Below are 20,004 nucleotides of genomic sequence, written 5' to 3' on the forward strand. Positions count from 1 at the left end.
AACATAATACCAGCCTTTAGCCAACTAAAATAAAAATAATAAAGCGCGGTGACACATCTTCACTTAATAATTTTATTAAATAGTCCCCAAATGTTGTTTGTTTTTCTACATTGATTTAATAACGACTACAAATTCCCCAGTATTGGTGTTGAATTTCGTTGAGATTTTGACTATGCTTGCTGATATCTTGAAGGGGTCGCTTGAGTTCAGTTGTATGTTCTAGATTAGGTCTATTGGGGGATCTCTTGGTTATTGCCATCGTTTCATATTCTGGGTTTACTTTTTACAAGCTGCCCCCATTTTGGCTCTTGTTGCTATTCTTTTTCTTGCTTTCTCATTTTCATATCGTTTTTGTTTTCTTTTTTTTGTTTTTCAATGGAGGCCTTAAAAGTAGAAAAATGTGGTTTTAGTTTTTAGTTGTCGTTAATACATAAATTATTACATTAAATATATTATCAATAGTTTAGTTTCATAGTTGGTTGCTTTGCCAGTGTACGCAGTCTCTCCAAAATGCCTTGTGTTTCTGTGTGGGCGAGTGCGTGGTTGTGTTTTGTGGTCGTGGGCTTGGGCGTGGATGTGGATGTCAGTGAGTGTTCTGTGGTTGTGTCTTATATCTCCGTCGATCGCATCTCATCCGCATCCGCATTCCCATCGCATCCCATCTCCTCCTCCGCGAACTCCTCCGCACTGAGCTCCCAAAGTTGAACTAGAAATAGGCGACTCGATATAGCTTCTCTCAGCTGGAGCCGGAAGTCGAGGTGACCTGGCTCCGCTGCAGACGCAGCCATTCCACAAACTCATCTAGCATGACGGGCCCTGTAAGTAGGTTGAAATTCATTAAAAATCAGTATTTCCAAACTATAATTTTCCTATAAACTGCCTAGTACTACATTTAATAAACAGCCTCAAACATTTTTTTAAAACGGTTGCTTAAATATACAAAAAATTAATATACTTCAATATAAAATGATGAAGTTTCTTTTAAAAAGCCAACTTGCGATGATCCCTTAGATGTAAAATAAAATCTATTTTGGAGATTAACTCCTTTGAGGAAAATCAGAAATACTTTAATTTTAAAAATAAAATATGTTGTGCCATATTTATTTCTGCAAAATTCAGCTTTTAAATCTAATATTCCCAATTAATTAAACTTAAAACTTTTCACTTTGATTTTTGATTACTTACATGCCCCGTCAATATCGTAATTTGATAAATCAATGGAGATGGTGCGCGAGAACTCTAGAATATTACACCACTGATCCTTGTTGATCGCCTTGTACTTTGACTGCTCCAGAAACTGTGCGAACTGCGGATACAGAGGCCAGTGCTTGCCCAGAAGGAGCTGGAGCATGGCTTTGGCAGTGACAATGTCCATACACCGTTGGTCCGAGTCCTGAAAACACAGGAATATTCCCATTAATCACAGATCATAGATCATAATAAGTCCGCACCCACCTTGGCAAAGTCGTAGGCGTATCTGTAGATGCTTTTGAAGGAGTTTGGATCGTTGAGTATGCTGCGCAGATAGTCCAGTTTCACAACCATTTTCGCTGCCGAATCGCAGTCCAGTTCTGTGAGGCCCTTCAGCCACTCCTGCTGGCTGAAGAAGCCCATCTGGGTGGCGCCCATTTTGTAGGCCAGCACCAGCATCACAATGTTCTCGGGCTCCACGCCGATGTCCTCGCAGAATTTCTCCATGCCATCGGGACCTGTAACGTCAGATAGTTACATAAGTATTTCGTTGGCCAAATAAATGAATAAAATCTCACAGATATATCTAGAATTCGGTTTGCATAAGGTATTCTAAATACCTATATTTCAAAAGACTTGATATTTTTAAACCAAATTAAACAGAAATATTCCAATGAGATTCAACCACAAGATCAACTCACCCAATTGGTCTGGTTCATCTGGAGTGGTGTATTCATGGAACCATGTCAAACACCTTTTTTGACTGAAGCCATCCTCCGCTCGTATATGGCGTCTGCGGAATAGAAACAACAAGTTTTCGACTTAATCAACGAGGTTCAATGATTCAACCCATGTGCACACACTCGGCCATCTAAATTATATGGAATTTACTGCACTGTTTTCGCCTTCACCACGTATACATCAGACTTTTAATCGAATCTGTCGCTAATGCCTTCTGGCCTCTTTTGTTTATTTTATTCGACTTGCCTCTCCTCTGGGGTTTGTCTTTGAGAATTGGCCCCTAAAAATAGCGATAGTAAACATGGCAGAGCAGCGGCTAGACGAGACGAGGCCAATGCCAAGAGCGGAGGCCCACAGGGAAGCAAAGAAAATAATGCCAACCCAGATATGACAAATCGAATGGGGAAAACCAAAGGCTGTCGAACTTTTAGGTTCTTCAGGGAGACACTATTGCATAGCCTCCATCAAATGCAATATCAACGATCGCTGATAAATTCAGATTGATTTCATCAATTGCTCTTTTTGTTCGTTTATGTATAAGATATACTATCGAATAGTACTTCTATTGTTTGGTTGGGGTTTTCAATCAATTTTCCTAAGGCTATATAGGATATTGTAACCTTGGTATAATTGTCAATAGTATGATAGTACGATACAAAGGACAGAACAATTAGTCAAGTTTGACATGAGATCAAATCAACAAAATAATTCATGTGAGCATCTATATCAAAATTAAATTAATTAAATAAATGTTTAATATAAAATATTAAATTGTTATTGGGTTTTATGTAATCAGGTTGTTCTTTCGTTACTTATAAACGTATAGTAGTTGAAAAATTATAATATGTGTAAACTATATATAATTAACATTAAAATGCAAATATTTAAGGAATATGAATTTAATTTTAAAATTACATTTCAATAAGCAACTAAATAATTATTAAAAATGTAACTAAATAAAATTTCAATTTTAAAGCTGTAACCATAATTTTCTGTTCATATTTTTCCTAAGTGCACTTACATACGCGCAAATATACCCACATCTCCTCCTGCGTCCCATAAGCAGCGACTGCGCAGGCGAAAAGCGAGAGTGAACTCCTGTCGGCGGACAAGGGAAGAGCGGGATGGGTTTGGGAGTGGGTGGCAGCGGGAGTGGGTGGATTCGAGGAGACAGCAGCAGGACAGTGCGATTTTATTTGGGCCGCAGTTGTGCGCAGGACCCGAAACAGGAAGCACGTCGTAGTTGCGTCGAGCGGAGACACTGCATCGTAAAACAGTCATTGGAATTGGCCACAGAGTGCACAAGGATTTGCTAGAGAAAATGAAACTGTCCGGCTTCAGGCAGTCCTTGTCCAGGGTCCAAGGATTGGGCAATGCCATCAATGGAACCCTGATTTGCTCAGCGCTCCTGGCACTTTTGGGTAAGTAGAAGAGACATTCGGTGGGCAGGGGGTGTTGGATTCGTAGGTGATGGTGGTGGGAGCACCGAAAATCGATACTGTCGAGGACGGTTGTGTGACACACTGACTGAAAAATGAACAAAGCTATCTGTGGGACAACCTGTGAAACCACTTTCCTAACCAATCCTTTTCAGTGACCACCGCCCAGGGATTGCAGGTTGGTGTCTTCACCACGAAGACGCCGCGGGTCAGCAAGTACACAACCAAGTCGCCATCGGTAAGTGGAGTAACCAAGGGTAATCCCTCCTCCCAGTCATGGCTAATGATCTGAATCTGTTGCTGCAGGCCTCGTCCATGAACCACGATGCCACCGCCTCACTATACCGATTCAATGCCACCAATGGCATCACCTGCATCCTGATGCAGGTGGACGGGCTGATCAGCATCAAGTACCGGAACAAGCTGAACGAGGATGTGGAGGCCGACCTGTACATGCCCGACGATCCCCAGCTGAGTGGCGAGTGCGTCGAGTCCAACATGGAAATTCTCACCATGGACTTTAAGGGTTTCCGGCTGTCCATGACATTTAAAAAGGTGCGTGGGTTGGGCAGTAACCAGTGATGGCAAAGGTTTCACTTGCTGGTTTTTATAAAAGGTTAAGATAGAAAGTTTCGTAGAAAATTCAATTGGAAAAATCAATAATAGGGAAATATCAACATAGGTAAATGGTCAATTCAATTAACACCTGATTGCTGCCTAGGCACATTCATGCATTGAGTATGTACTGCCATCAATTACGCCAGCCAGTAGAACAGAAAAAGTATCTAGGAACCACACACACACTAGAAAGTGCCCGTCACTGGTTAAGGTCAAAGGTTGTGAAAGGTTGATTATCGACTAATATTTGAACTTTAACCCACAGTCGTCTGGCGGCGAGGGTTGGTATATTAACCTCTTCGAGCTGAGCTACTCATCCTCCAACTGGCTGTTCGAGCACCCGGATCGCCCCAATCTGGATGTGAAGCTGACTTCGCCCGCCCAAACGCCCATGTACTTCCCCACGCCGGTGGGCAAATCCTATGTGTGCGACAAGGAGCAGACTGTGATCATGTACGCCCCGCACGACTCCGGCGACCTGTCGGGGCACATAGCCAAGCTGTATCTGCGCGACATGCACATGCAGAGCTTCATGTTCAAGGACAGCGGCAAGTGGGGCCCGTCCTTCCACTGCAGCGCCACAGGGTCCTATCGCGATGAGACGGCGCCTTTGGCCGTGGGCACTGCCCTGGCCATCGCCGTATTGCTGACCATTTCCGGCTACGGCGGTTGGAGGTAATATCTCTGCATAGACACCCTGGAAAACCCAGCCATTCTAACGATTTTTTCCCCTAGGTACTTTAAAATCAAGAAGGTTCAGTACGGTTCCATGGAGTGAGCAGAGAAGATCCACCCGAATATCGAGTGAATCGTTCGTTTTCGTTCAACTTTTTGAGATCATATCGTTGTCTACACATATCCCCCACGTTTGTTGGATCTATTGCAATCCTGTAGTCCTATTTTTAAACTTTAAGAGTCAAAATTAAGCGTTGTTCCCGCGGCAAATAATGAGATTAACATTTACGAGAGATTCTCGAAGTCAACTAAAGATACATATATGAGAAATGCAAATGTCTTCCATATTGTTAATGTATAAAATAATAGCACACCATATATGATTATTAAATGTTAATATATATCATTATTAACCAGGACCTATTATTTACCAGGAAAATTAATCTTAGCGAGAGACCAATGCTGGCATCGTGGACGTCATATCAAAACTTATACACGTGTTTCAGCAATTTTAACGAAACATATATACTGAATATTCGCTTTTTTGTGACACATTGTTAAACGATATCTCCTGCACCTCCTATTAAACATTCATTATCTCTAAATCCATTCAAAACTTTGCCAATTGAACTATTGAAAGATGAGAGCGTGGGGAAGGATATAGGAACTTTAAATGCTTTGGTTTAAATTAGTATTAATGAGTTTAATTAAAGTGGAAATAAATACTGATGTCTGCTGAAAACATCGGATTTTTATTATTGACAATCATAATGTCACGAGATTATTTAAAACAAGGAATGAATAAATGTTCTTCAGCAACAATTAAAACTGAGTAAGTACAGATATTTGTCAAGAATTGTTTTTTTCTACTTTTTTATGATACGTCTATCGCAATGATTCCTTTTCTTATTTAATGTATTTTGAGACTATTACTATTATTGATAAAGAAACTCTTTGTTGATCAGCAAAAATTCCACTACGAATTTCCTATTAGTCATATCCTAACAGGCAAGTATCTATAGTTGTTTGAAATGAGTAGTGAATAAGTTTTTCTAATAATGTATTCTAGTGAATAATAAATGAATAATCATTTAAAATATTCTGCAAGCTAGTGATTTTCATTATTCCTAATTTTCTTATGCCTTAAATTAATATGAATAAAAGATACTCAGGATGGGTAATACTTTGAAATTTCCGTATTACACTTGCTTTTAAAAGGAAAATATTTCAAGATATGACTGTGTGGATACAATATCCTACTCTCGTTAACGTTTTCAGTTTAAAAATTTGCATCTATCGTATGAATTATAATTTCTTGTGGCAGCTGTGAGTTATCTAGTTCACCTTATTTTATTTCTCTTTATTTGAAAAGCATCAATGTATGCGGCATTGAAACGGCAGGAATCTCTACACCGGAAACCAGATGCTTTTCCCCGAAACAGATGATACAACACCGAGGGCCCTTTGTTCTTGTTCCGGTTTTTCTTTTTCCGCACTCACCTGCTGCTCTGTTGTGTGGGTATGCTGGTGTAGCTGGTTCGGGCCCTCTTCGGTTGACCATGATCCATGTTGTCACTAATAGTATCCGCAGCTCGGCGTTTTCCCCGTGGCATGACTTTTGGTGATGTGGTTTCCCGAGTCTGTCCGTTCCGTGCGTCGAAGTTGCGTTTTGCTGCGGATTGTGCATGCCACATATATAGGTTTTTTTTGCTTACAAGCAGGTGACTTGGGATGCACTTACCACACTTTGTTTCCCGATAAGACCAGTTTACTATTGCTCCGAAGTGGTTAACTGTGGGGTAGGAAAGGTTCCGATTAATAGGGTTTTTAATCACTTGCTCGTACGCTATTTTTAGGGGAGTTTTCTGGCAGGCCGAGCGACCGTCCACCCCCGAAACGCGGATGCAGCGCAGAGGTTCCACGGGATGCACAGGACATTGGGTCGGGGGATACATATAGTGGCTATAGTATATGCTTAATACACCTATTTGCATATGTGTGTACCACAGATGGACGTTTGTACTCGGCTGGCGTGCGGTGTACATATGTTTTACTACACCAGGGCACGAAATACCGGCTGCTGGAAGGGCCTCGGACTCGGTCGGGACTGGGACTACGGGCCTGCGGACCGGGGTGCACGGGCGCAGTGGGGGATTGGTCCGTGGTCGGCCTCCGGGTCCCACAGTCAGCAGCTGATACGACCGAACGACCGTCTGGCCTGCGCGTGCTCGCTTTTTTGCGTCGAACGTCGCCACGCCGATGGGCCAAATTCACGGCTGTCCCTTTTCACGGCTACCGGTTACTGTCTCCTTAATGGGACGTCCTCGGTTTTAGGGCTACACCCACACGGTAGGCGGAAAAAACGCTTCAATTTTTACCATATTTTTCAAAATCAATGCAATGTATAATTTCTTGGCGTCAATTAGAGCTGGGATAACCACTGGCGATAGTATCGGTTCATCGAATTCTTGAGGGTGCGCAGGTCTATCGGCGCTCTAGCTTCGATAGTAATCGGTTTTTGTATGCTCTGGTTCACGAAATTTAACAACACTGTCGGGTTTATAGGGTTGCTTCAAGCTCTTTAGTTTGTTTATTTATACTTCAAATAGACCTAAAACTCAGAGAGGTATAACTGAATCGATAAATATTTACAAAATGTTAAAAAAGCTAGCTTTATCAAATTTTGTTAGCCAACTTAAGCGATACTATCGGCTGCAACCTAGGCAACGGTTGTGCCACCACTGGCTAGACAGCTCTATCTGCAGAAAAATCAATTTTTGTAAACACGATGATGGCAGACAAAAGAGGATCCCTCGTTCCATAGTCTAATAGCGGATCCACCATGCCGAGTTCGTACTTGTTCGCCGCCAGCAGCGAAGGGCGCGTCTACACGCTGTCCACTAGCTCCGGGGCTTGGCGGGAACTGCCCTACCTGGGATTGGAGTTCAAGAAGATCTGCGCCGTGCCCAACTTTCTGTGGGCCATTGGCGGTGATCGCCAGGTGTACGTGCATGTCCACGGTCTGGACGTGCCCATTCGGATACGGGAGGAGTCCTACGAGAACGAGCGCTGGCTGCCCATCGAGGGATTCTCGAAGACGCTCCTCCCTACGGATCGATACAGATACTCCTCCGCCGATGGCAGTGTGGAACGCGGAGTGGACAAGATCCGACTGCCCTCGATGGCCTGGCAGTGGGACGGCGACTGGCACCTGGACCTGGAGCTCGATGGCCAGCCCCTGCCCGAGGATGGTTGGATGTATGCCCTGGACTTTCCGGCCACGTATTCGGCCAAGAAGTCCTGGAACTCCTATGTGCGACGTCGCAAGTGGGTGAGATACAGGAGGTATGCAGCCCTGAATAGCTGGTGCGCCGTGGCCCCTCTGCACAAGGATCCCACTCAGGAGCCATTTATCGATGTGGCCATAGGCGGCACCTGTGTTCCCAACGCGCCTGCCGGTACTCTCTGCGTCTGGGCCATCACCGCACATGGCAGGGCCATGTTCCGAACGGGTGTGTCAAAAACAGCACCCGAGGGACTCCGTTGGACAGCTGTGCCCACTCCAACGGGCAGCGAACTGTCGCAGATCAGCGTGGGACCCACTGGTCTTGTCTGGGCCGTTCTTTATAACGGACGTGTCATCGTCCGCACCGGTGTAACTCGAGACAACCTTGTCGGAGATGCCTGGCTGGATGTTAAGACCCCGGTGGCCAGCTGTAGCTTGCGCATCGTTCACGTTTCCGTGGGAACCGATGCTGTTTGGTGTGTGACCAACGATCACCATGCCTGGTTCAGGAGGGGCGTCAAGGGTGAGGCAGCGGGCATAAGCGAGGACTCGGCCATAGGCAAGGGCTGGGTGGAAATGGTGGGCAACGTTTCCATGGTCTCTGTGGCGGCCAACGATCAGGTGAGCAGGCCTTTGATTAACACCCATCTTTTAATTAATAAAAATATATTCTCCCGTAGGTCTTTGCCGTTGGAGCCGCCGACCGTTGCTTGTACCACCGCTCTGGGGTGACTTCCGCCGATCCTACGGGTAAAAAGTGGCGCCTGATTCAGTGCCCTATGCAAATCAGCCGCACTTCCAGCTCTCTATCCATTGTCTCCCGCAAAAGTGGTGGCAGCAGTTCAACCCCAGGCTCAAAGCACCAGAGCTTCTCAAATCTCTACTCGAAGGAGAAGGAAAAGGGCGTCGTGGAGACGTGTGCTGTCATTGAAACCGTGCTTAATAGTTCAACGGGCTCCTTCTCCAGCAATGGAGGTCCACCTGGTCTTCTCAAGAACGAACGTTGGAAACTCAGTGCCGATTCACCGCCGACTATAGGAAGCTTAAACCTGAACGATCGCCACAAGCACCGAACTGCCGCTCTGCGCGAGACTTCGCATGCCTCCAGTGCTCCGGCGGCGGATGTGGTAGAGATTACCGGAAAGTTTGAGACGCAGCTGAAGAACCCTCGGGCCTGGTCGCCAGTGCGAAGTGTTGGCTCCGTTGTGGGTATGGAAGCCCATCCCGAAAGCGACTCGACAGTCTTCGAATCGGACTCAACGCACCACGGATCGGATGTGTTTCTTGGCGAAGACGATGACCACACGGGCTCCCAGTTTTGGACAGAATGCGGCATACTGTGGAGTTGTGTCGCTCCGGGTGCGGTGACCGTGGATGCCAGCAACATGCCCAATTGGTTTAACGAGCAAGTTAGCGACAGTAAAGTGGATGTCAATGCCAATTGGCGGAAGGATATCCTAAGCAAACTACAGCGACGGCAGGAGAAATTAGCAAAGCTGCAGACTGTGGCCAAGTTCGAGAAGGCAGTGGAGCTATCTTCATGGGTCAAATCGGCGGATGCTCGCTACCAGCGTCCTGGAGGCGAATTCGAAGATTGTATCATTGAACTTGAGTGGGTAAGCAGTGGCAGTGGAACGAGTGGTAACGAGACCTCCCAGTCTGGCGACTCAGGCACTTTTACAGTGCTCAGTCCGGATGGAGCTGCCACGAAAATTCAGTTCCCGCTTTCGGACATCACCTGTGTACAGTGCTGCAGTGAAGCAGGAGCTCCGCGGATTGCTATACACGCGCCTCATCTACCTGTTAACTGCTCGCCCGTGAAACTGCAGTTCTCTAGCGATTCCGAGATGGAGGACTGGCTGTCCCACCTCTCATCCGTGTGCAGCCAGATCAACACGCTGGTGGGCAAACCGGCCAGCAATGCCATCTGGCTGACCAGTGAGCTGGGCGATGTGTTTGTTTTCGATGCTGCTAACATGAAGGCGCAGCAGACAACCGAACCCGGTGAGGGATATGTGGAGAAGATGGACGTTTCCACATGCGAAACTCCCTATTACAATACTCTTTACAATGGGTAAGTGGGATTTTGCGACGTATGTCTGTCTACTTACCTACAAGTATCATACATTTTTGTACGTTTGTCCCTTTTGTTTAAAGAACTTGTGACCCCATTTGTAGAGAAAAGGATTGTGCTCATCAATCTAGATTTGTTTAAGAAAATCTCCCTTACTTTTACTTAACAGAATGCCTTGCGGAACTGAACTAGAGATAACCGGCTGTGTGTATGATGACGCTGACCAGATCCGCTTCGACTTGCAATCGCATTCCACAGTCAAAGTGCAGCCGCATCGTGTAGAGAAACATCGTGTGATTGCTTTGCATCTAAATCCTCGATTTAACGAACGCACCACTGTGCTGAACTCGATGAAGGAGTCCGAGTGGCTAGACGAGATTCGCAATGACAAAATGGCATTCGCTCCGGGAGCTACATTCACTTTAAAAATTAGGTAAGTATATTAAATTAAACAAAATATAAATCAAATATGAAATGATGTTTGTATATCCTTTAAGGGCCCTGAAGGACCACTACTTAATGATCGTGAACAACGCCGTTTACACCGATTACAAGTATCGCATCGATCCGGAGAGCGTGACCAGGCTTTATGTGAGCGGTCGCATTAAGCTCTTCAATGTGCTTTACCGATGCCCCTCGCTGATTGTCTCCATGGAGCGGATGCACTGGCGCCAAATGGGCGGCCACATTAAGAGGATATTCAACAGCGGGGTGGACGTTGTGTGGGGCATCTCTTGTGACAACACTGGCTGGGTATACAACGGCGGTTGGGGCGGTATGTTCCTAAAGGGTCTGGAGGGCTCCGGCAAGATTAATCCAATGATTGACACGCACACGTACTATGTATACGAGAACCAGCGCTGGAATCCAATCAGTGGCTTCACTGCCAAGAGTCTGCCCACGGATCGGCACATGTGGAGCGATGCCACTGGACGGCAGAAGCGCAGCAAGGAGCACACCAAGCTGCTGTCCACGCACTGCGAATGGATCTCGGATTGGGCCATTGACTATAATATTCCCGGTGGTGCGGACAAGGAGGGCTGGCAGTATGCCATCGACTTTCCAGCTAACTACCATGCTCACAAGAAGCTCACCGACTGTGTGCGCCGGCGCAGGTGGATGAAGAGGTGCAGACTCAGCAGCAGTGGACCCTGGCAGGAGCTGAGTCAATCCAAGATCCTTGATGCCGCCTTGCAGGTATGGACTTCTTAAGAATTAATCTTATTTTTCGGAACCCTAACATAATTTTCCTGCAGGTATTGGATGAAGATGGAGATAGTTTGACGAGTGAGGGAAACACATCGGTTGCCGCCTGGGCCGTCGCCTCCAATGGCGACGTCCTGATTCGGCACGGAGTGTGCAGCCTGAATCCTCGGGGAGATGCCTGGGAACACATAACCAGTGACCAGCCGCTGGTCGGGATCAGCGTTGGCCCCACGGGTCAGGTTTGGACTGTGGCACGCAACGGCATGGTGTTCTTCCGCTACGGCATCAGCAGGCAGAATCCTTGCGGGGATGCCTGGCAGCAGGTGGAGGCTCCCGCAGGCGTTACCTTCAAGGCGATAAGTGTGGGTCGCGCTGGGATTTGGGCGCTGGACAACCAGCAGCGTTTGGCTGTGCGAAAGGAGATCTCAAGGACTTTCCCAGAAGGTTCTCACTGGCAGTTTCTGCCCAATGCCGCCAATGTGCCGCCCCACACGGAGCAGCATTGTGGCTTCCGGGCGGTGTCCGTCGGCTCCGAAGTGTGGGCCATTTCCCTGAATGGCATAATCTGCAGGCGCTGTGGTATTACGAAGGAAAATCCTGCAGGGGTTGGTTGGAACCTAGGCATTGCGGTGAGGTTTATTTCCTTGGATTACATTTTCAATTTTAATTTACCAATTTTTTTTTCAGGGTCAGTGGCAAAATGTATCGGTCGAAGGATATTTATAAAGGATTGATATACAATTTGGGCATTCCTATATACTTTACGGACGTTCCGGTTTATTGTATGTATTCATGTATGTAAGCTTGTTTAATTATGCCAACGCTAATTCCAAAGTATGTATTTCAAGTCAACTTTTTCCCTATACATATTTAAGATGTATTATGTATGTACCTATACTTATTTTTAACTTGCTTTAAGTTCTAAAAATATTTATTAAAAATTATACCCGTTACTCGTAGAGTGCAAAACAGAAAGTTAGAACCAAACTTTTCAACCCTATAAGTTAAATTCCTAATTCTTGGATAGTTGAGTCGATTTCTGCTGGTACGAACGTCGAGATCTTTGTAATTATAAGAGCTAGGAATTTGTGATTTATGTGCAGCATATGTTTATTTATTAAAAACATATTTATTTGGAAATTAGTCAACAGAGTAACGGGTATTCGATAGTCGGTGGTTTTGACTACGGTGTTCCTCTTTTTTTTTTAAATTTAATTTATTTGATGAAAAACATGTTTACAATGTTAGCTTAACAATAACAATAAATAAAGTATTTATGTGACAAAAGGTGGTATTTTGAATTAAGGTTAGGGCTTGCCAGCCCCGTTAAATATATAAACATTTTATAGCTTCATTTTGGTATTCCACTAATTTAAAAAGTTTGTTTTTTTTTTAAATTGAGTTGAAGTAATTTAAAATTCCGTTACGATAGAATTGATGCATAGACTATCGATAGATCGAGTACTTTCTTGGAGTTGCCGTACTGCCACAGTAATAACAGTATTTCGAACTCTACTTAAGATATAACTCACTAATGTTTACCTAACAACTGAGTTTTATATGCTCGAGGAGTTTTAGTAACTGTGCGAAGTGCAATCAAACACCCAAATGCACTTATTTCCGCTTCCTCCTCAGGCCGAGCGGCAATCACTCGAATGCGAAGTGCAAGCGAATGACAAACTGCGATTACGGTTGTGCCCGCTAAACGCACATATAGACACAGCCACTAAATATGAGTAAACAGTACATACCTATATACAATAGGCCCGCACATAAGTCAAGCGAATCGTGGAAAGCCCCTCTATCCGCAGAGACTATGACATTGCCCGTCGGTTGGGGGATATTCGAAATTTGAAAAAGACGGAAAAAGTTTCCCTCTGGCCTTTTGAGATGCATCCAAAAATGAAAAAAAAGGTTGCTCTGGATGCTGCACTATTCCAGTCACGTTATACTGCTACAAGGCACTTAAAGAAAGTTTTGGGGTTTAGTTATAATAATAATATAGTTATAGTAATAATAATAGATCAAATAGGTTTTATTTTATGACATGTTAAATTTATTAAGACCATACAAAATATAACAGTGTTGGGATACAATTATTTAGGTCTTAGAAAGCAAAAACCAAATATTGCCGAAAAGCACTTTAATCTTTGTCATATTAAAGAACTATTTCAAGAAAGCTTTTTAAGTTTTAAGACTTATTTTTCTCTGTGTATAGGTAAAAAGGTTTTAGAAATTTAAAAATCGCAATTATTTTAAACAATATAAAATAATTCCAATAATAATAGTGTTGAACTCATGTATCCTTGCCTAGAAATGCATTTTTCATTAGTTTTATTTATCAAAAGTAATTTGTTATTCAGAATTATATTTTCAAAATGATAATGCTAAATGACCCCGCACTGATCCTAGCAAACCGGCAACATGTATTGGAAGAACAAAAAAAAATTAAGCTTTGTGATTATGATAGTTGGCAAACAAAAATGTTTTAGTGCCCATTTGTAAAGCACAAACATATTCCGCACCATGTTACTGATATAATTTGCATCTCAGTGCAACAAAGTCGCCTTTAATTGCTGACAGCGCTCGCAGTTTTTCTCTCTTTTGTAGATTTGCATGTGCAACTTTCACCGCCTGCCGACGCCGACGTCGCTGCTGCAGCGCTGCGGCAGAGGCGAAAGGTGCAAATTAATTTGTGGCGCCCCACAATAACCTTCCTCACTCTTTCCCCATCATTACGCCCGGCCGAAGTCGCCTGCATTTTAAACGAATTTTCCATCGTTTCTTCTCAGCTTTGTCATGTCGCATGATGGCAAAAGCTCACCCAAAAAGCAAAAAGAAACCCAAACCCCGGCCCAAAATGTAAGGTGTTATCTCATTTTGAAAATCTCCAACTGCTAAGTGGATGCGCAATGAAAAACAAGGCAAAAAAACCGCCACCATTGTTTGAGAATGTCGAAAAATCAACTCGGATGTCCCCGAACAACGCTCGACTTGAACCCATGTACGTACAAAACTCATTGTATCCCATCGCTGCGGGTCTTCAAGCAGGGCTTTGACTTTGCGTCGTCAAATGGTCCATACGTTGACGACCACGAGACTTCTCGAATTTGGCACCTGGGTGCGAAAGCCTTGGACAGCAGAGTACTTGGGGGTGCTTTGTCCTGGAGATCCCATAAACACGCGAAGGTGAGACAAAAGTTTAAGAGATAATACCCATGGAACAAACCGTTTCGCGGGAAAAGGTTGTAACAAACGTCCCAACGATGCATATAAAAAATATAATTTATGACCAATGCACATGACTTTCATAAATCCTTTAATGTCAGTCTGTTTATAATGTAGAACATATAGTATAGAGATTTGGTTCAGTTTATGAAAACTATTAGTGGCATTTGTTTAGGTTTTAGTTTTAAAATATGATTGAGAATTAAATTAAGCATTTAACATTTTAAAAAGACAATCAATTCTCTAATTATAGATTATCATATTTCTTATTAAATGCCCTTTAAAAATAGTACAACTTTTGGAGGTCAATAACCCTATATTAATAATCAGTAATTGTCTAGTTTTTGAATAGAATTCGCTCAATGAGTGTTGAAAAGGAATTGGTGTATTAGAATTTGCCATATATTCCTTTATACATTTTCATTGATATCTTTGAATATAAATGAGCATTATAATCATAAATTATTAAATAACTATATGTTTAAAGGTTCTAATAAAGATTAGATGAAGTACATAGGTGTGGTGCAGTTTTTAGCAATTTTTAGTTTTAGAATATGATTTGCTTGGAGAATTTTAAAAGGAAATATAATATTTTTTTGGTAATCAAATTGCATCCTAAGATTAAGAAAAAAATAAAAACAATTGGTGCAAACCATTTGACCAAGTATTCTTTCATCTTTTCTCCCAAAACTTTCATCGATCACTTTCCCAAGCAGGCCACACCCGCAGCTAGCTTCCTCCACTGCCGCAACTCAATTCAATTAACATTTTTAAATGCCGCATTAAGCCGAATATGTACGGCTGCAATGTAGTTAATTTTTCTCCTCTGCGAGCATATTTATTTTCGTGATCTGGCCGGCAATTAATACCTGAGGGGCGTTAAAAGCGCAACGCTCGATGGGCATTGAGGGCGGCTCTTTTGTGTGTACTTAGTTGTACTTGCGGCTGTTTGCCGGCGTTGACAAATGGGAGCGGTAAATGCTCCGGCCGGCGGCAGTTCCAATCCAAAAAGCTTACAGCAATGACGAGTCATTGACATTCGCAGCGATCTCGGTCTGAACTAGAAAACTTACAAATCCGCATTCGAAAAATGTGATAATTGCAATGGAGTTCAATGTAAACAGAAAATGGTATATGTATGAGGAGCGAAAAATATGAGAGGTAGATCGAGGTGGGTATACTCTAAGAATTATCATCAAGTTTTGAAAGAATCGAGCCAGTCGCAAGAAATGTTTTCGTCCACCAGATTGGATCGGGAGACTGGGAAACTCCAAAAAGTAGGCCATCCTTTTTAGAAAGGGTGAGGCAAATAATTCTTAAACCCAGATATATTATAAGTTAGGGGATATATGATATTTGGTATCTTGTATAATGGTATATTTTGGTAAATATTATATGAAAATGGTATGTGATATTTTCACAAAAGTCTACAACTTTTCTTTAAAATTTAACATAAATTACTATATTATGATATTATTTCGTTTATTTATATATATAATGGTATATTTCGGTTTATATTACTATATGATAATGGTATATGATATTTTCATCATTATCTATTACTGGTATTACGTTACAATGGTATTTTTAAGATAGTATTGATCATATTTACGGTATAATGGTATATTATCATTATGATATTCGGTTTCATGGTATCAAACAAAAAGTTGGTATTTAATTATTGTTTCATACAAAATATAAGAGATATTACGAATTAAAGGTCCCAAATAGACGCCTACCTCTGTGAGGGTACCAGAGCCCATAACCATATCCGTTTATGTCCATGTTAATTTGTATATTTTGTATGCCCACTGGTGCACACACCTGTAAGCGTCGCTAATTGGAAGATTTAGGGAAACAGAGAGGAGGGCACGAACAGCACGAATGAAGATCTCTGTCAATTTACGGACTGCTAGGCACACAAAAAACTTCTATTGTTCCTGCCCAAATTGGCTTAATTGGCTTGGGCATGCTTTCATCACATGCCCATATATACCTGCCTCCATGGGGATGATGGAGCGGTGGCGGGTCTCATCTTTTCCCGACAGGCAACTCCGGATGAGCTTAGTTTCTGACGATGAGGTGCTAATCGGCACTCGCACGTTCGTTCCAAAATAGCAGGCACAAAAAGCGGGCCAAGATGCTCAATTCGTAGAACGCAGTTTCTCCCAGAGCCACACAATATAATATAGATATACGAGCAAGTACACGTATGAAAAATTAAATAAAATCCCCTCAGGAATCGCTGAGGTGTTCGAAATCCAATTGTATTACTGCCTCGCTCGCTCTCCCGTGACCAACTCACATCGAATGCGATTAAAATATTTGCTACGGGTCTAGGAAGTTGGGATCACTAATTGGGTGGGTAAAAGTTGTAAACAAATGAAGTGGAATCTGTGGCAGATTGTGTATAATTTTATTGAATTTATACTCGTAACGGGGCTAATAACTAACTAGGCATGGATTTTTTAGATGAGAAATGATGAGTTGAGGATTGCTAGCTTTAATAAAGATGATATTTGCAAATTTTTTAAGGCAGCAATATTTCCTTTACATAAAAATTCACATCATATTTTTGTATTTCCTTTCTTCTTGTACATATGCTCGTAACTTTTTCGGTTTATTTTGGTTTTCTTGTTTACCATTTTTTATCGTTATTAGCTAATTTTAGCCAGGCCAAAATGGCGAACTGCGCTAACGACCGAAAACCTTTGTTGTTGTCGCTGCCGCTGCTCACTTTTTTTGTGCGGCTATTATTTATGAGCTTTTTGTGATTTGTTTTGATTTTATTTTCCACCTAGACACTCAAAATCAACTTGTGCTCAGTTATTAGGCACTGGCGCATTGTATTTCTGAGATACTCGCATGTATCCGTCCGATACCTGCATTGAATTGCTGTTTTTTCCACTTATTTCACTTGTTTTTAGTTTTTGTTTTACGTGTGTTTATTCGCTGTGTTTGTTTTTTCATACTGTATTCATTTTACACAATTCCCAGGCCTAAGACGGTGCCAGTTCGCCGCTTGGTACCTCGCACAGGCACCGACGTATCGGCGTCTCCATCCCCCTGTGAAGCCCCAGACTCCCCAACAAAGTCGCAGTAGTTCCAGGCGGAGACGGAGCCGAAATCCAAGCCGGGTGCCAATTTGCGAGTCAAGCTAAGCGCATCTTTCTCTCTTACTTTTCCACTTAGCTAAGCCTCAGTATGGCGCTTTATAGTCGGCGAAAAAACCCCAATCGTAAAACTTGAAACCCGCGAACCCTCGAGCAAATGGTACAGAAATGTGCATATATTATCAACAGATCTGAATTTGTTTGTTTTGCAGCATCTCTTAATGGCAGCGTTGTTTGTCTAGAAAATAAAAAAAAAACATTATTTTTATGTCATTTTTTAGGAGCATAACAATGATTTTTTTTATCTGCAAAGTAAATTTCCAGAATACAGGGAACAAAATACCAAATACCTTATATCATGATTTTTTTCATATGAGCTCAAAGATCCTTAACATGTCATATAGAAAAACTTGCAATAACTTGTATTGATATTTTTCTAATCTTAAGATTAATTAAAGAACAACCCTTCTAATGTAAGGATTGATTAAAGTGTTACTTTTCTAGTCTTAAGATTAAATGAATATATTATTTTCTAATTGATAAGTAGTATACAAATTCATGACGACTATAATAGAGATGACCTGACATTTCCAAGTGCTCGCAATGTTATCAACTATACAATTTAATTAACATATAGCTATGGATCGTAAAAAGACGCATCAAAGCAGTTCTAAAATGTTATATTTTACAATCTATGAATATTATTCTTCCAAGAATATATAATCATCATAAATGAATCCATTTGTGTGGGAATTTCCAGCTGATTAGAATGCTGTTTTGCCAGGCTTCTCAGCGAACTGCTGGAAAGTTATCTGTGAAATTGTAACCCAACCGTAGCCACTATTTCGCCCCTCCAAACCACACTTTCAATTGGATCGCACAATCAGTGATGCAATGAGAAATTAATTCGGTTGCTCACTGTGCCATGCAAATTAGGGGACCCAAAAACAGAAACAATATAATAATTAATAATGCGGTGGCAAGAAGAGAAGGAAAGGTGAGCAAACGGCATGAGATCAGCTGTGGGATGATCGCAATTAGAGGGATGCTGTGCCCCATCTCCACTTTCGGATTGCATAAACATAAACAAAGAAAGCCCCTTCGTTTTATTGACTAATCACTTGACCAACTTGGGTTGCCCGTCGGTTCGTTGGCTTGTGACATTTTAATCATAAACCCTAGGATTATGCAATTAACGAAGAGAGTCGAAAAATAAAAACAGATCTTCGGCTTACATAATACCCGAGGCGGGTCCAATGTTGGGTCACCAAAAATAGATAATAAACGAGCATCTAGCATGATACAAAGTCGTGGAAGAAGGAAAAAACCAAAACAAAAAAAGAAAAACTGGTTCCAGCTCAACACTGCGTATAAGCAATCTCGCAGGGATCAGCGGAAAGCTTATCAATCAAAACCAGACTTCTTTCGCTTTTATTTTGTGTTTCAAGGAATTTCTAGAATTCTTTAAAATAAAAACATGTTTGTTTTTTCTTATTTATAGTAATTTTCAGAATAAACAATACAATAATACTTCAAAAACCATCGAAAGTCTAATCGATTAGGACCAGTCCCTCTTCTCTTTTGGTTTATATTCAAAGTGACTTCCAGAATTCTTCAAAATAATCACAATCCAAGCGAACAGCAGGCGACTAGCAGCTGTTCCAGCAATCAGATGAACGCGGACTATATGGCATATCTGGTGGTTGCTATATGCCATTCCACAGCCCGGTATTCTGCATCTGTATTTGGGCAAGTGCAGTGCTGTGGCCAGCTACAGTCACAATGGAAAAATTACAAAAAACACTACAAAAACTTAATGTTTTTCGTAAGCCCCTTGGAAGTGGTGCAACAACAACCGCGCTGAACTGCAGCCAACCACTTTTGAGTCGGGGAGCAAGTTATACGAGGTCCACTCCGGTTGTTAATTTACGTGTGCGCTGGTATTGTGTTGGCGGAGTTGTGCGAGTACCTTTAATTTTTAGTGTGTCGCGAGAGCTTTTTACGAAGTATACCCTACATGGGGCATTTCGATGCATAACTTCTGTGTACATTCTGCTTTCAAAGTACAATAACTAGTTCTGGGAGAGGGAATGCCTGGCAAATCAGTGCCACAATTCTGAGGTAACAACGCCTCTAAAAATAGTCGTGTGTGTGTACACAATCCATTAAATCGTTTAATACGGGGTTATTTTTAATTCAATTTAATTCGCATTCGGCTAATTGCTAAGCGTCAACGCACAATCACGTGTGTAGCAGAATTATAAAGTCCACATCAGCCGAAAGCTTTTTCTATACCTGAGCTCGGCTCCCCTGCAGACAGTCCTCACTCGGTTTTGATTTCGTTACGATTTTTGGTTTAGAAAATTTAGACTCCTAGCCTATTTTTAGGTTAACCTGCAGTCGAAAACACATACTACCTAATATTATATCTAA

The 20,004-nt window shown here is 42.4% G+C and overlaps 3 protein-coding genes across 4 annotated transcripts; 2 read left to right on the forward strand and 1 right to left on the reverse strand.

The window, feature by feature from the left end:
• Window positions 1-58: 58 nt before the first annotated feature.
• Window positions 59-7,243, reverse strand: LOC108028388 (DCN1-like protein 4). 2 transcript variants are annotated; one of them, XM_017100200.3, is made up of 7 exons: window positions 7,043-7,243; window positions 6,406-6,456; window positions 6,165-6,336; window positions 1,893-1,984; window positions 1,456-1,709; window positions 1,186-1,393; window positions 59-816 (listed from the first exon to the last, which is right to left on the reverse strand). In XM_017100200.3, exons 3-7 carry the CDS (start codon window positions 6,275-6,277, stop codon window positions 737-739), a joined length of 747 nt encoding a protein of 248 aa, XP_016955689.1. In that variant the 5' UTR covers window positions 6,278-6,336; window positions 6,406-6,456; window positions 7,043-7,243; the 3' UTR covers window positions 59-736. The 2 variants fall into 2 exon arrangements, with proteins under 2 accessions (XP_016955689.1, XP_016955690.1); XM_017100201.3 differs by lacking the exons at window positions 6,165-6,336; window positions 6,406-6,456; window positions 7,043-7,243 and adding an exon at window positions 2,055-2,077.
• Window positions 3,190-5,406, forward strand: LOC108028387 (lysosome-associated membrane glycoprotein 5). The gene is made up of 5 exons (XM_017100199.3): window positions 3,190-3,353; window positions 3,527-3,609; window positions 3,678-3,926; window positions 4,255-4,664; window positions 4,725-5,406. The coding sequence occupies exons 1-5, from the start codon at window positions 3,254-3,256 to the stop codon at window positions 4,765-4,767; spliced, it is 885 nt and encodes a 294-aa protein (XP_016955688.1). The 5' UTR covers window positions 3,190-3,253; the 3' UTR covers window positions 4,768-5,406.
• A 141-nt stretch (window positions 7,244-7,384) lies between the features above and the next one.
• Window positions 7,385-12,205, forward strand: LOC108028385 (tectonin beta-propeller repeat-containing protein). The gene is made up of 6 exons (XM_017100198.3): window positions 7,385-8,571; window positions 8,631-10,024; window positions 10,194-10,457; window positions 10,522-11,221; window positions 11,281-11,859; window positions 11,918-12,205. The coding sequence occupies exons 1-6, from the start codon at window positions 7,507-7,509 to the stop codon at window positions 11,954-11,956; spliced, it is 4,041 nt and encodes a 1,346-aa protein (XP_016955687.1). The 5' UTR covers window positions 7,385-7,506; the 3' UTR covers window positions 11,957-12,205.
• Window positions 12,206-20,004: the final 7,799 nt, after the last annotated feature.

The sequence above is a fragment of the Drosophila biarmipes genome, chromosome 3L, assembly GCF_025231255.1.
Source record: "Drosophila biarmipes strain raj3 chromosome 3L, RU_DBia_V1.1, whole genome shotgun sequence".
In the NCBI taxonomy this organism is placed as follows: Eukaryota; Metazoa; Arthropoda; class Insecta; order Diptera; family Drosophilidae; genus Drosophila; species Drosophila biarmipes.

Bases quoted from the DNA above. Each gene is read 5' to 3' on its own strand.
- LOC108028388 (XM_017100200.3), bottom strand. From the start codon at position 6,277: ATGCCACGGGGAAAACGCCGAGCTGCGGATACTATTAGTGACAACATG. The intron at 1,985-6,164 runs GTGAGTGCGGAA...TCTATTCCGCAG, and splicing joins CCCACACAACAGAGCAGCAG to ACGCCATATACGAGCGGAGG. The intron at 1,394-1,455 runs GTGGGTGCGGAC...CTGTGTTTTCAG, and splicing joins ACGCCTACGACTTTGCCAAG to GACTCGGACCAACGGTGTAT.
- LOC108028385 (XM_017100198.3), top strand. From the start codon at position 7,507: ATGCCGAGTTCGTACTTGTTCGCCGCCAGCAGCGAAGGGCGCGTCTAC. The intron at 8,572-8,630 runs GTGAGCAGGCCT...ATTCTCCCGTAG, and splicing joins CTGTGGCGGCCAACGATCAG to GTCTTTGCCGTTGGAGCCGC. The intron at 10,025-10,193 runs GTAAGTGGGATT...TTTACTTAACAG, and splicing joins TACAATACTCTTTACAATGG to AATGCCTTGCGGAACTGAAC.
- LOC108028387 (XM_017100199.3), top strand. From the start codon at position 3,254: ATGAAACTGTCCGGCTTCAGGCAGTCCTTGTCCAGGGTCCAAGGATTG. The intron at 3,354-3,526 runs GTAAGTAGAAGA...AATCCTTTTCAG, and splicing joins AGCGCTCCTGGCACTTTTGG to TGACCACCGCCCAGGGATTG. The intron at 4,665-4,724 runs GTAATATCTCTG...TTTTTCCCCTAG, and splicing joins TCCGGCTACGGCGGTTGGAG to GTACTTTAAAATCAAGAAGG.